Genomic DNA, 13,390 nt, shown 5'->3' with positions numbered 1-13,390 from the left:
GGCTCAGCAGGTAAGAGTGCTTGCCTGCCATGCCCAAGGACCCGGGTTCGATTCCCAGTGCCTGCCCATGTAAAAAAAAAAAAGAAGAAAGAGTGTGGGAATAACACTTTTTTCACAGTTTAACAATAAAGTGTGAAGAGCTCAGACAGCAAAGAGAAAGTATGAAGTAAATGACTGATGATGTTCAGTTGGTTACACTGAGCAGTACTGAGGAGGAAAAAGAGAAGGAGAAGCAAGAGAAGAGGTAAAGAAAAGAAACACTGGACAAGGCTTTACTTTTGAAAATATTTCTCACTAACAAATCAAACATGGACTGAATACAAACAACTGTACTCCGAGGTATTTCTGTGGTCACCAGAAGAACTTTTCAGTTACCTGGTATATTTAGCAAATAGTAGTGCAGGTTTGAAAAGATCTGGGCCATCAAAATCACTCTATCACATCCCTTATAAATTCTAAATACCAAAATTTATTCTATTGATTGATGCTTATTTTATTTGCTCTATTAGTTTTCGTACAAATTTATAACACAACATGTCACATTTTGGTGCTTTATAATGATTTAAATTTATATTTTTCTCCCTTCAAACAATATATTTGTCCATGTGCTATGGACTTGTAACATAATTTTACCAATTTAAACATACACAGAAATTTCTCAGCTTTTCATACCCCCAGTTTTTGAAGGCAAATCCTGTATTAAGACTAACCTACAATCATACCACGTTTTTAAAGGAAAATTGTGTGTTCTACAAAAATCCTGTTTCTGAAGACAGTATTCCATGAAGAGTGGAGTATTATAGTCAGAAATAGTGCTTGATCAATTAGATTATTCATATCTGTTTATGTATTAATTTTCTTAATTATTTAGGATTTTAACTCAAAAGCACTACCCCCCCTCCCCGGTACTTACTTTTTTGGTCAAAGAATCATCAGAATCAGAAGGCATTCTTGTTGATACATGAAATATTACTTCTACTGTGGAGGTAGCAAAATATGGAGTGGTCAGTCCAGTGCTTTTGTTTTTTTGTAGTCCTCCCATAAAACCACAATGGTTTGTAAGATTTACCTAGAAGCAATGAAGAGCCACATAAAATTAATCAATTATCCCAAACCCAAAAACTTATTATCGAAAATGAGTCAACTAAACTTTTCACTTTACAAAAACACTGGGAACAAAGTCTTTTGCATGTTATCAACCAATGCTTGATCTAGAATTATTAGTTAGAGCTGATCTGCAAATACTATTTTTTTCTTAAATATTTGAGGACCTCTAATCAGTTGGAGTTAATTAAGAAACAAACTTCTGTGCACTATGCATCTTCTGTTAGCCTACTAGGGGCTAATGGTAAATTATAATGGCTATGGGGGGACATCATGATCAAAGAGCAAATATCAAACAGCAAAAGTCAAGACAGGTGACAACCAGCAGAAATTGAGAACAAAACTGCCCCAACAGACAATTTTTTTTAAAAAAGATGTGTAACTTGAAAGTTATTTAAAAATACACTAGTTCAGAGAAAAAAAATCAAGACAGGAAATTATTTGGAGAGAAGTTAAAATAGTAAAGGCAATTTGATAAAATGATAAATTAGGTGTGTCATATTTACTAATCAAAACTGGTTCTGACTTTAGTACCTCATCAGAGTCCAAAACAAAAATATCAAAGTGCAGAACCTAACTTCGATTGCATTAAAAACTACATATTAATCTGCGCAAAGATCTCTTTATCAGGGATGTCGTATTGGATGATAGCTCCTGGATTGTGTACAGAGTCCAACAACTTGTGTATTATAGAAACCAATTTAGGAAAGAAAAAAGAAAGAAAAAGTTAAAATTGGCTATAGCCAATATCTCTCCTCTCCAGAGATATCTCTCCTCTCCAGAGAAAACCACTTATGCACATGCTTTAAAAATAATAAAATATGGCTGAACATATGAATGACAGATTAGACTTAATCTCATTATTCCAAGATTGCCTCAAATCTCTTAAAATTTTTAAAATTTAGTTTTTTGACTCTGTAATACATTCACATAATTAAAAATGCAAAAGATACAGAAGGATATACAATGAAAATTCTCCCTTCCCCATATTTCCATACCTCTCACTGTAGCAATTCAGTTCCTCTTCTGAAGGCAATTTCTTATGTCTCATTCTAAAAATATTCTATGCATAACAATTAAATTCTTATATGTATATGTGTATATACATAAATATATATATATCACATATACAATGTTATACAGCTTGCTTCTTGTACTTAACATATCTTGGAAAATGCTCCATATTAATAAATAAAGGAAGTTCTCAGTTTTTGCTTTCATGGCTGCACAGAAGTCCATTTTATGGATGTACAATACTTTAGTCCTTGAACTGAAGGATAGTTAGGCTCTTTCCAGTTTTTTTCTACTACTGAACACATGCCATGCTACATTTGTGAGAGTAAATCTATAGGGCAAATGGTTAGAAGTGGAACTGTAAATCAAAGGGCTTGTGTACTTGCAATTTCAAAATATACTGCCAAATTGTGCTCCACCCTCATTAATAATGTATGAGAGCACCTGTTTTCCTCATACCCTCTCAAACACAGTACATTATCAAACTTTATGATCCTTGTTAATGTGATAGGTGAAAAATCATATCTCAGGGTAAATTTTTTTTTAATGAGAAAGTTACTTATTTTCTCATCAATTCTCTTTCAGTTCTCTGATTATGTAAAGGAAAATCTCAGTTTAGTGTTCCTCTGCCATAAGTACTTCTGTTAACATTTGCTGATCTTTATTTTTCTTAATGCTCAGGTTTTTATTAACATTGGAACCAATACATTAATAAATCCTTATCATTGTATAACATTTTGCAATTTCGAAAGAGCTTTCAGATACATCAAATAAACCCTAACAACCTCCCTGTGAGATAGGCAGAATAGGTGTTATTTTCCTATTATTGGAGAGAAAAACAAGGCTCAGAAGTGCCATAAGGTCACACAGTCGGTAAATGATGGAGCCAGGACTAGAATCTAGGCATTCTGACAAGGTGCCTTCCTAAGAACATTCAAGTTATGATATCCTATGCCATATAATCAACATTTCTCACCTATGAGGGCTAGATCTGTTTTTAAAAAGTTTTATATCGCCTTTTCCTAATATCCAAAAACACACAAACTGTGATGGGCATTTCTAACTTGTTACGGAAAAATTTCCCCCAGACTTATCAAGTACCATCCCTAAGATGAAATTTGATATTTTCAAGCTTTGAGGATACTTGGCTATAAATTCTAAATTATGATATGAACAATTTAGTTTAGAAAATTATGCAAAAGTATTCCTAAGTCAAACTTACTTAAACTCAAGAAATCCAGAATAGGTCTGGCTGTATGAGTGTAAGTTTTGCAATCTTTCCCAATAAAATTTTTTTGATGTATATAAATGGAAAAAAGGGAAAGGTGTTAGCAACATACCATATTGGGAAACCTATGCAAACTGCACCTAATGCAAGTCATATCACAAATTTATTTTCCTCCTTGGCCTTATTAAGGAAGGAGAACCATTAGAATTCATTTTTTTTTATTTTTTAAAATATTTTTATTGAGAAATCTTCACATACAGTCCATCCATAGTATACAATCAATGGCTCATGATATCATCACACAGTTGTGTGTTCATCATCAAGATCATTTTTAGAACATTTGCTTTGTTTCAGAAAAAGAAATACAAAGAAAAAAGGAAAAACTCATACATTCCATACCCCTCACCTCTCTCTCTCACGGAGCACTAGTATTATAATCCACCCAATTTTTTTTACCCATTATCCCTGCCCCATTATTTATTTATTGTCTTTTTTTTTTTTTACTCATCTAGTCCATACCCTGGATAAAAAGTCAGCCACAAGGTTTTTACAATCACCCGGTCACACTGTAAAAGCTATATAGTTATACAATTGTCTTCAAGAATCAAGGCTGCTGGAAAACAGTTAAACTGTTTCAGGTATTTCCTTCTAGCTATTCTAATACACTAAAAACTAAAAAGGGGTATCTATATAATGCATAAGAATAACCTCCAGGACAACCTCTCGACACATTTGTAATTTCTTAGCCACTGATACTTTATTTTGTCTCCTTTCTCTCTTTCCCCTTTTGGTCAAAAAGTTTTTCTCAATCCCATGATGCCGGGTTCCGTTTCATCCCAGGAATCCTGTTCCATGTGGTCAGGGAGATTTACACCCCTGGGAGTCATGTCACAGGTAGTGGGGAGGGCAGTGAGTTCACCTGCTGAGTTGCTATAGAAAGACAGGCTACATGAATCAAATTCTTTTTTTTTAATTTTTATTTATTTTTTATTTTATTTCATTTTATTAATTAACGGAAAAAAAGAAATTAACCCAAAATTTAGAAATCATACCATTCTACATATGCATTCAGTAATTCTTAACATCATCACATAGATGCATGATCATCGTCTCTTAGTACATTTGCATCGGTTTAGAAGAACTAGCAACACAACAGAAAAAGATATGGAATGTTAATATAGAGAAAAAAAATAAAAGTAATAATAGTAAAAAAAACAAAAAACAAAACAAAACAAAACAAAAACCTATAGCTCAGATGCAGCTTCATTCAGTGTTTTAACATGATTACTTTACAATTAGGTATTATTGTGCTGTCCATTTTTGAGTTTTTGTATCTAGTCCTGTTGCACAGTCTGTATCTCTTAAGCTCCAAATACCCATTATCTTACCGTTTGTAACTCCTGCTGGACTCTGTTACAAATGACATATTCCAAGTTTATTCTCGAATGTTGGTTCACATCAGTGGGACCATACAGTATTTGTCTTTTAGTTTTTGGCTCGACTCAATCAGCATAATGTTCTCTAGGTCCATCCATGTTATTACATGCTTCATAAGTTTATCCTGTCTTAAAGCTGCATAATATTCCATCGTATGTATATACCACAGTTTGTTTAGCCACTCATCTGTTGATGGACATTTTGGCTGTTTCCATCTCTTTGCAATTGTAAATAACGCTGCTATAAACACTGGTGTGCAAATGTCCGTTTGTGTCTTTGCCCTTAAGTCCTTTGAGTAGATTCCCAGCAATGGTATTGCTGGGTCGTATGGCAATTCTATATTCAGCTTTTTGAGGAACCGCCAAACTGCCTTCCACAGTGGTTGCACCCTTTGACATTCCCACCAACAGTGGATAAGTGTGCCTCTTTCTCCACATCCTCTCCAGCACTTGTCATTTTCTGTTTTGTTGATAATGGCCATTCTGGTGGGTGTGAGATGATATCTCATTGTGGTTTTGATTTGCATTTCTCTAATGGCCAGGGACACTGAGCATCTCTTCATGTGCCTTTTGGCCATTTGTATTTCCTCTTCTGATAGGTGTCTGTTCAAGTCTTTTTCCCATTTTGTAATTGGGTTGGCTGTCTTTTTGTTGTTGAGTTGAACAATCTCTTTATAAATTCTGGATACTAGACCTTTATCTGATATGTCATTTCCAAATATTGTTTCCCATTGTGTAGGCTGTCTTTCTACTTTCTTGATGAAGTTCTTTGATGCACAAAAGTGTTTAATTTTGAGGAGCTCCCATTTATTTATTTCCTTCTTCAGTGCTCTTGCTTTAGGTTTAAGGTCCATAAAACCGCCTCCAATTGTAAGTTTCATAAGATATCTCCCAACATTTTCCTCTAACTGTTCTATGGTCTTAGACCTAATGTTTAGATCTTTGATCCATTTTGAGTTAACTTTTATATAGGGTGTGAGATACAGGTCCTCTTTCATTCTTTTGCATATGGATATCCAGTTCTCTAGGCACCATTTATTGAAGAGACTGTTCTGTCCCAGGTGACTTGGCTTGACTGCTTTATCAAAGATCAAATGTCCATAGATGAGAGGGTCTATATCTGAGCACTCTATTCAATTCCATTGGTCGATATATCTATCTTTATGCCAATACCATGCTGTTTTGACCACTGTGGCTTCATAATATGCCTTAAAGTCAGGCAGCGCGAGACCTCCAGTTTCGTTTTTTTCCCTCAAGATGTTTTTAGCAATTCGGGGCACCCTGCCCTTCCAGATAAATTTGCTTATTGGTTTTTCTATTTCTGAAAAATAAGTTGTTGGGATTTTGATTGGTATTGCATTGAATCTGTAAATCAATTTAGGTAGGATTGACATCAACTATATTTAGTCTTCCAATCCATGAACACGGTATGTCCTTCCATCCATTTAGGTCTTCTTGATTTCTTTTAACAGTTTTTTGTAGTTTTCTTTATATATGTTTTTTGTCTCTTTAGTTAAATTTATTCCTAGGTATTTCATTCTTTTAGTTGCAATTGTAAATGGGATTTGTTTCTTGATTTCCCCCTCAGCTTGTTCATTACTAGTGTATAGAAATGCTACAGATTTTTGAATGTTGATCTTGTAACCTGCTACTTTGCTGTACTCATTTATTAGCTCTAGTAGTTTTGTTGTGGATTTTTCCGGGTTTTCGACGTATAGTATCATATCGTCTGCAAACAGTGATAGTTTTACTTCTTCCTTTCCAATTTTGATGCCTTGTATTTCTTTTTCTTGTCTAATTGCTCTGGCTAGAACCTCCAACACAATGTTGAATAATAGTGGTGATAGTGGACATCCTTGTCCTGTTCCTGATCTTAGGGGGAAGTTTTCAATTTTTCCCCATTCAGGATGATATTAGCTGTGGGTTTTTCATATATTCCCTCTATCATTTTAAGGAAGTTCCCTTGTATTCCTATCTTTTGAAGTGTTTTCAACAGGAAAGGATGTTGAATCTTGTCAAATGCCTTCTCCGCATCAATTGAGATGATCATGTGATTTTTCTGCTTTGATTTGTTGATATGGTATATTACATTAATTGATTTTCTTATGTTGAACCATCCTTGCATACCTGGGATGAATCCTACTTGGTCATGATGTATAATTCTTTTAATGTGTTGTTGGATACGATTTGCTAGAATTTTATTGAGGATTTTTGCATCTATATTCATTAGAGAGATTGGTCTGTAGTTTTCTTTTTATGTAATATCTTTGCCTGATTTTGGTATGAGGGTGATGTTGGCTTCATAGAATGAATTAGGTAGTTTTCCCTCCACTTCGATTATTTTTTTTTTTTTATTTTTATTTTTTATTTTTATTAACGGAAAAAAAAAAAGAAATTAACACAACATTTAGAAATCATACCATTCTACATATGCACTCAGTAATTCTTAACATCATCACATAGATGCATGATCATTGTTTCTTAGTACATTTGCATCGGTTTAGAGGAACTAGCAACACAACAGAAAAAGATATAAAATGTTAATATAAAGAAAAGAAATAAAAGTAGTAGTAATAGTAAAAAACAACAACAACAAACAAACCAACAAGCAAACAAAAACAAAAAAAAACCCTATAGCTCAGATGCAGCTTCATTCAGTATTTTAACATGATTACTTTACAATTAGGTATTATTGTGCTGTCCATTTTTGAGTTTTTGTATCTAGTCCTGTTGCACAGTCTGTATCCCTTCAGCTTCAATTACCCATTGTCTTACCCTGTTTCTAACTCCTGCTGAACTCTGTTACCAATGACATATTTCAAGTTTATTCTCGAATGTCCGTTCACATCAGTGGGACCATACAGTATTTGTCCTTTAGTTTTTGGCTGGATTCACTCAGCATAATATTCTCTAGGTCCATCCATGTTATTACATGGTTCATAAGTTTATCTTGTCTTAAAGCTGCATAATATTCCATCGTATGTATATACCACAGTTTGTTTAGCCACTCTTCTGTTGATGGAGATTTTGGCTGTTTCCATCTCTTTGCAATTGTAAATAACGCTGCTATAAACATTGGTGTGCAAATGTCCGTTTGTGTCTTTGCCCTTAAGTCCTTTGAGTAGATACCTAGCAATGGTATTGCTGGGTCGTATGGCAATTCTATATTCAGCTTTTTGAGGAACCGCCAAACTGCCTTCCACAGTGGTTGCACCCTTTGACATTCCCACCAACAGTGGATAAGTGTGCCTCTTTCTCCGCATCCTCTCCAGCACTTGTCATTTTCTGTTTTGTTGATAATGGCCATTCTGGTGGGTGTGAGATGATATCTCATTGTGGTTTTGATTTGCATTTCTCTAATGGCCAGGGACATTGAGCATCTCTTCATGTGCCTCTTGGCCATGCGTATTTCTTCTTCTGGTAAGTGTCTGTTTAAGTCTTTTTCCCATTTTGTAATTGGGTTGGCTGTCTTTTTGTTGTTGAGTTGAATAATCTCTTTATAAATTCTGGATACTAGACCTTTATCTGATATGTCGTTTCCAAATATTGTCTCCCATTGTGTAGGCTGTCTTTCTACTTTCTTGATGAAGTTCTCTGATGCACAAAAGTGTTTAATTTTGAGGAGCTCCCATTTATTTATTTCCTTCTTCAGTGTTCTTGCTTTAGGTTTAAGGTCCATAAAACCACCTCCAGTTGTAAGATCCATAAGATATCTCCCAACATTTTCCTCTATCTGTTTTATGGTTTTAGACCTAATGTTTAGATCTTTGATCCATTTTGAGTTAACTTTTGCATAGGGTGTGAGAGATGGGTCTTTTTTCATTCTTTTGCATATGGATATCCAGTTCTCTAGGCACCATTTATTGAAGAGACTGCTCTGTCCCAGGTGAGTTGGCTTGACTGCCTTATCAAAGATCAAATGTCCATAGATGAGAGGGTCTATATCTGAGCACTCTATTCAATTCCATTGGTCGATATATCTATCTTTATGCCAATACCATGCTGTTTTGACCACTGTGGCTTCATAATATGCCTTAAAGTCAGGCAGCGCGAGACCTCCAGCTTCGTTTTTTTTCCTCAAGATGTTTTTAGCAATTCGGGGCACCCTGCCCTTCCAGATAAATTTGCTTATTGGTTTTTCTATTTCTGAAAAATAAGTTGTTGGGATTTTGATTGGTATTGCATTGAATCTGTAAATCAATTTAGGTAGGATTGACATCTTAACTATATTTAGTCTTCCAATCCATGAACACGGTATGCCCTTCCATCTATTTAGGTCTTCTGTGATTTCTTTTAACAGTTTTTTGTAGTTTTCTTTATATAGGTTTTTTGTCTCTTTGGTTAAATTTATTCCTAGGTATTTTATTCTTTTAGTTGCGATTGTAAATGGGATTCGTTTCTTGATTTCCGCCTCAGCTTGTTCATTACTAGTGTATAGAAAAGCTACAGATTTTTGAATGTTGATCTTGTAGCCTGCTACTTTGCTGTACTCATTTATTAGCTCTAGTAATTTTGTTGTGGATTTTTCTGGGTTTTCTACATATAGTATCATATCGTCTGCAAACAGTGATAGTTTTACTTCTTCCTTTCCAATTTTGATGCCTTGTATTTCTTTTTCTTGCCTAATTGCTCTGGCTAGAACTTCCAACACAATGTTGAATAATAGTGGTGATAGTGGACATCCTTGTCTTGTTCCTGATCTTAGGGGGAAAGTTTTCAATTTTTCCCCATTGAGGATGATATTAGCTGTGGGTTTTTCATATATTCCCTCTATCATTTTAAGGAAGTTCCCTTGTATTCCTATCTTTTGAAGTGTTTTCAGCAGGAAAGGATGTTGAATCTTGTCAAATGCCTTCTCTGCATCAATTGAGATGATCATGTGATTTTTCTGCTTTGATTTGTTGATATGGTGTATTACATTAATTGATTTTCTTATGTTGAACCATCCTTGCATACCTGGGATGAATCCTACTTGGTCATGATGTATAATTCTTTTAATGTGTTGTTGCATACGATTTGCTAGAATTTTATTGAGGATTTTTGCATCTGTATTCATTAGAGAGATTGGTCTGTAGTTTTCTTTTTTTGTAATATCTTTGCCTGGTTTTGGTATGAGGGTGATGTTGGCTTCATAGAATGAATTAGGTAGTTTTCCCTCCACTTCGATTATGTTGAAGAGTTTGAGGAGAGTAGGTACTAATTCTTTCTGGAATGTTTGATAGAATTCACATGTGAAGCCGTCTGGTCCTGGACTTTTGTTTTTAGGAAGCTTTTGAATGACTAATTCAATCTCTTTACTTGTGATTGGTTTGTTGAGGTCGTCTATTTCTTCTTGAGTCAAAGTTGGTTGTTCATGTCTTTCCAGGAACCCGTCCATTTCATCTAAATTGTTGCATTTATTAGCTTAAAGTTGTTCATAGTATCCTGTTATTACCTCCTTTATTTCTGAGAGGTCAGTAGTTATGTCTCCTCTTCCATTTCTGATCTTATTTATTTGCATCCTCTCTCTTCTTCTTTTTGTCAATCTTGCTAAGGGCCCATCAATCTTATTGATTTTCTCATAGAACCAACTTCTGGTCTTACTGATTTTCTCTATTGTTTTCATGTTTTCAATTTCATTTATTTCTGCTCTAATCTTTGTTATTTCTTTCGTTTTGCTTGCTTTGGGATTAGTTTGCTGTTCTTTCTCCAGTTCTTCCAAGTGGACAGTTAATTCCTGCATTTTTGCCTTTTCTTCTTTTCTGATATAGGCATTTAGGGCAATAAATTTCCCTCTTAGCACTGCCTTTGCTGCGTCCCATAAGTTTTGGTATGTTGTGTTTTCATTTTCATTCGCCTCGAGGTATTTGCTAATTTCTCTTGCAATTTCTTCTTTGACCCACTCGTTGTTTAAGAGTGTGTTGTTGAGCCTCCACGTATTTGTGAATTTTCTGGCACTCCGCCTATTATTGATCTCCAACTTCATTCCTTTATGATCCGAGAAAGTGTTGTGTATGATTTCAATCTTTTTAAATTTGTTAAGACTTGCTTTGTGACCCAGCATATGGTCTATCTTTGAGAATGATCCATGAGCACTTGAGAAAAAGGTGTATCCTGCTGTTGTGGGATGTAATGTCCTATAAATGTCTGTTAAGTCTAGCTCATTTATAGTAATATTCAGATTCTCTATTTCTTTATTGATCCTCTGTCTAGATGTTCTGTCCATTGATGAGAGTGGTGAATTGAAGTCTCCAACTATTATGGTATATGAGTCTATTTCCCTTTTCAGTGTTTGCAGTGTATTCCTCACGTATTTTGGGGCATTCTGGTTCGGTGCGTAAATATTTATGATTGTTATGTCTTCTTGTTTAATTGTTCCTTTTATTAGTATATAGTGTCCTTCTTTGTCTCTTTTAACTGTTTCACATTTGAAGTCTAATTTGTTGGATATTAGTATAGCCACTCCTGCTCTTTTCTGGTTGTTATTTGCATGAAATATCTTTTCCCAATCTTTCACTTTCAACCTATGTTTATCTTTGGGTCTAAGATGTGTTTCCTGTAGACAGCATATAGAAGGATCCTGTTTTTTAATCCATTCTGCCAGTCTATGTCTTTTGATTGGGGAATTCAGTCCATTAACATTTAGTGTTATTACTGTTTGGATAATATTTTCCTCTAACATTTTGCCTTTTGTATTATATATATCATATCTGACTTTCCTTCTTTCTACACTCTTCTCCATACCTCTCTCTTCTGTCTTTTTGTATCTGACTCTAGTGCTCCCTTTAGTATTTCTTGCAGAGCTGGCCTCTTGGTCACAAATTCTCTCAGTGACTTTTTGTCTGAGAATGTTTTAATTTCTCCCTCATTTTTGAAGGACAATTTTGGTGGATATAGGAGTCTTGGTTGACAGTTTTTCTCTTTTAGTAATTTAAATATATCATCCCACTGTCTTCTAGCCTCCATGGTTTCTGCTGAGAAATCTACACATAGTCTTATTGGGTTTCCCTTGTATGTGATGGATTGTTTTTCTCTTGCTGCTTTGAAGATCCTCTCTTTCTCTTTGACCTCTGACATTCTAACTAGTAAGTGTCTTGGAGAACACCTATTTGAGTCTAATCTCTTTGGGGTGCGCTACACTTCTTGGATCTGTAATTTTAGGTCTTTCATTAGAGTTGGGAAATTTTCAGTGATAATTTCTTCCATTAGTTTTTCTCCTCCTTTTCCCTTCTCTTCTCCTTCTGGGACACCCACAACACGTATATTTGTGTGGTTCATACTGTCCTTGAGTTCCCTGATACCCTGTTCAAATTTTTCCATTCTTTTCCCTATGGTTTCTGTTTCTTTTTGGAATTCAGATGTTCCATCCTCCAAATCACTAATTCTATCTTCTGTCTCTTTAAATCTATCATTGTAGGTATCCATTGTTTTTTCCATCTTTTCTACTTTATCCTTCACTTCCATAAGTTCTGTGATTTGTTTTTTCAGTTTTTCTATTTCTTCTTTTTGTTCAGCCCATGTCTTCTTCATCTCCTCCCTCAATTTACTGATTTCATTTTTGAAGAGGTTTTCCATTTCTGTTTGTAGATTCAGCATTAGTTGTCTCAGCTCCTGTATCTCATTTGAACTATTGGTTTGTTCCTTTGACTGGGCCATATTTTCAATCTTCTGTGCATGGTCCGTTATCTTCTGCTGGCGTCTGGGCATTTAGTCAGATTTCCCTGGGTGTTGGACCCAACAGGTTGGAAGATTTTTCTGTGAAATCTCTGGGTTCTGTTTTTCTTATCCTGCCCAGTAGTTGGCACTCGTGGCACACGTTTGTCTCACGTGTTTGGAAGGGATCCCCCCCGGTCACCGTTCTCCGCGGCCTGGGGATTTCCGATCCAATTCTCTCAGTTGGTCCGGGGGGCCGCCCGTGGTGGGGGCGCCAGCCGCCGCGGCTTGAGGGACCCTGTGGCTCCTTTATTAATGCCCCATTGGTGTTTGGTTGGACCCAGTCCCTGCCACTGTTGGAAATTCCCTCCTCTCCCTGGAGGGGTGCCAGTCACCGCCCGCTGCGGCCCGGGGAACTCACCACCGGACCAGGAAGCCGCCAGTGGGGGAAGGGCTTCGGTCGCCGGCCGCTGCAGCCTGGGGAACTCGCCATCGGACCAGGAAGCCGCCCGTGGGGGTGGGGTGCCGGTTGCCGTTCACCACTGCTTGGGTAGCCCTCTGATCCGAGACTTGTAGCCGGTCCAGGAAGCCGCCCGCAAAAGAGGGGCGCCGGCCGCCGCGGCTTGGGAAACTTGCCTCTCCGAGACTCTCAGCCGGCCCGGGAAGGAGGGAGGGAGGAGCTCCAGCCGCCAGCTTCTGCGGCTCGGGGGGGCCCGCGCCGCTCGGGGATCTCACCGCAGCAGAGTCTCGCAGTCAGTCTAGCCAGTCCAGACTGGGGTACGCTGTGTGTCCATTTCCTGCCGTGGCCCCGGGAGCTATCTGCACTGTTTCTGTTCACCTAGTAGTTGCTCTGGAGGAGGAACTAAGACGCGCGTACCTTACTAAGCCGCCATCTTGGCCCCCAGAATTCATTTTGAGGTTTGATTCCATGGCATATAGGATATTCTTAGCAACATGCTAGAAAAAGGGATCTGAA

The 13,390-nt window shown here is 36.7% G+C and overlaps 1 protein-coding gene across 8 annotated transcripts in view; it reads right to left on the bottom strand.

The window, feature by feature from the left end:
• The window catches only part of RALGAPA1 (Ral GTPase activating protein catalytic subunit alpha 1), a 311,810-nt gene that overhangs the window by 42,679 nt on the left and 255,741 nt on the right, over window positions 1–13,390 (bottom strand). For all 8 annotated transcript variants that reach the window (XM_077126931.1, XM_077126935.1, XM_077126932.1 and 5 more), the window contains one exon: window positions 914–1,069. In XM_077126931.1, the coding sequence (XP_076983046.1) occupies window positions 914–1,069 (156 nt within the window). The remainder of the gene's footprint in view (window positions 1–913; window positions 1,070–13,390) is intronic.

The sequence above is a fragment of the Tamandua tetradactyla genome, chromosome 14 (genome assembly GCF_023851605.1).
Source record: "Tamandua tetradactyla isolate mTamTet1 chromosome 14, mTamTet1.pri, whole genome shotgun sequence".
In the NCBI taxonomy this organism is placed as follows: Eukaryota; Metazoa; Chordata; class Mammalia; order Pilosa; family Myrmecophagidae; genus Tamandua; species Tamandua tetradactyla.
Note: the sequence above shows the minus strand (reverse complement) of the source record. Positions and strands in the feature narration are given on the sequence as shown.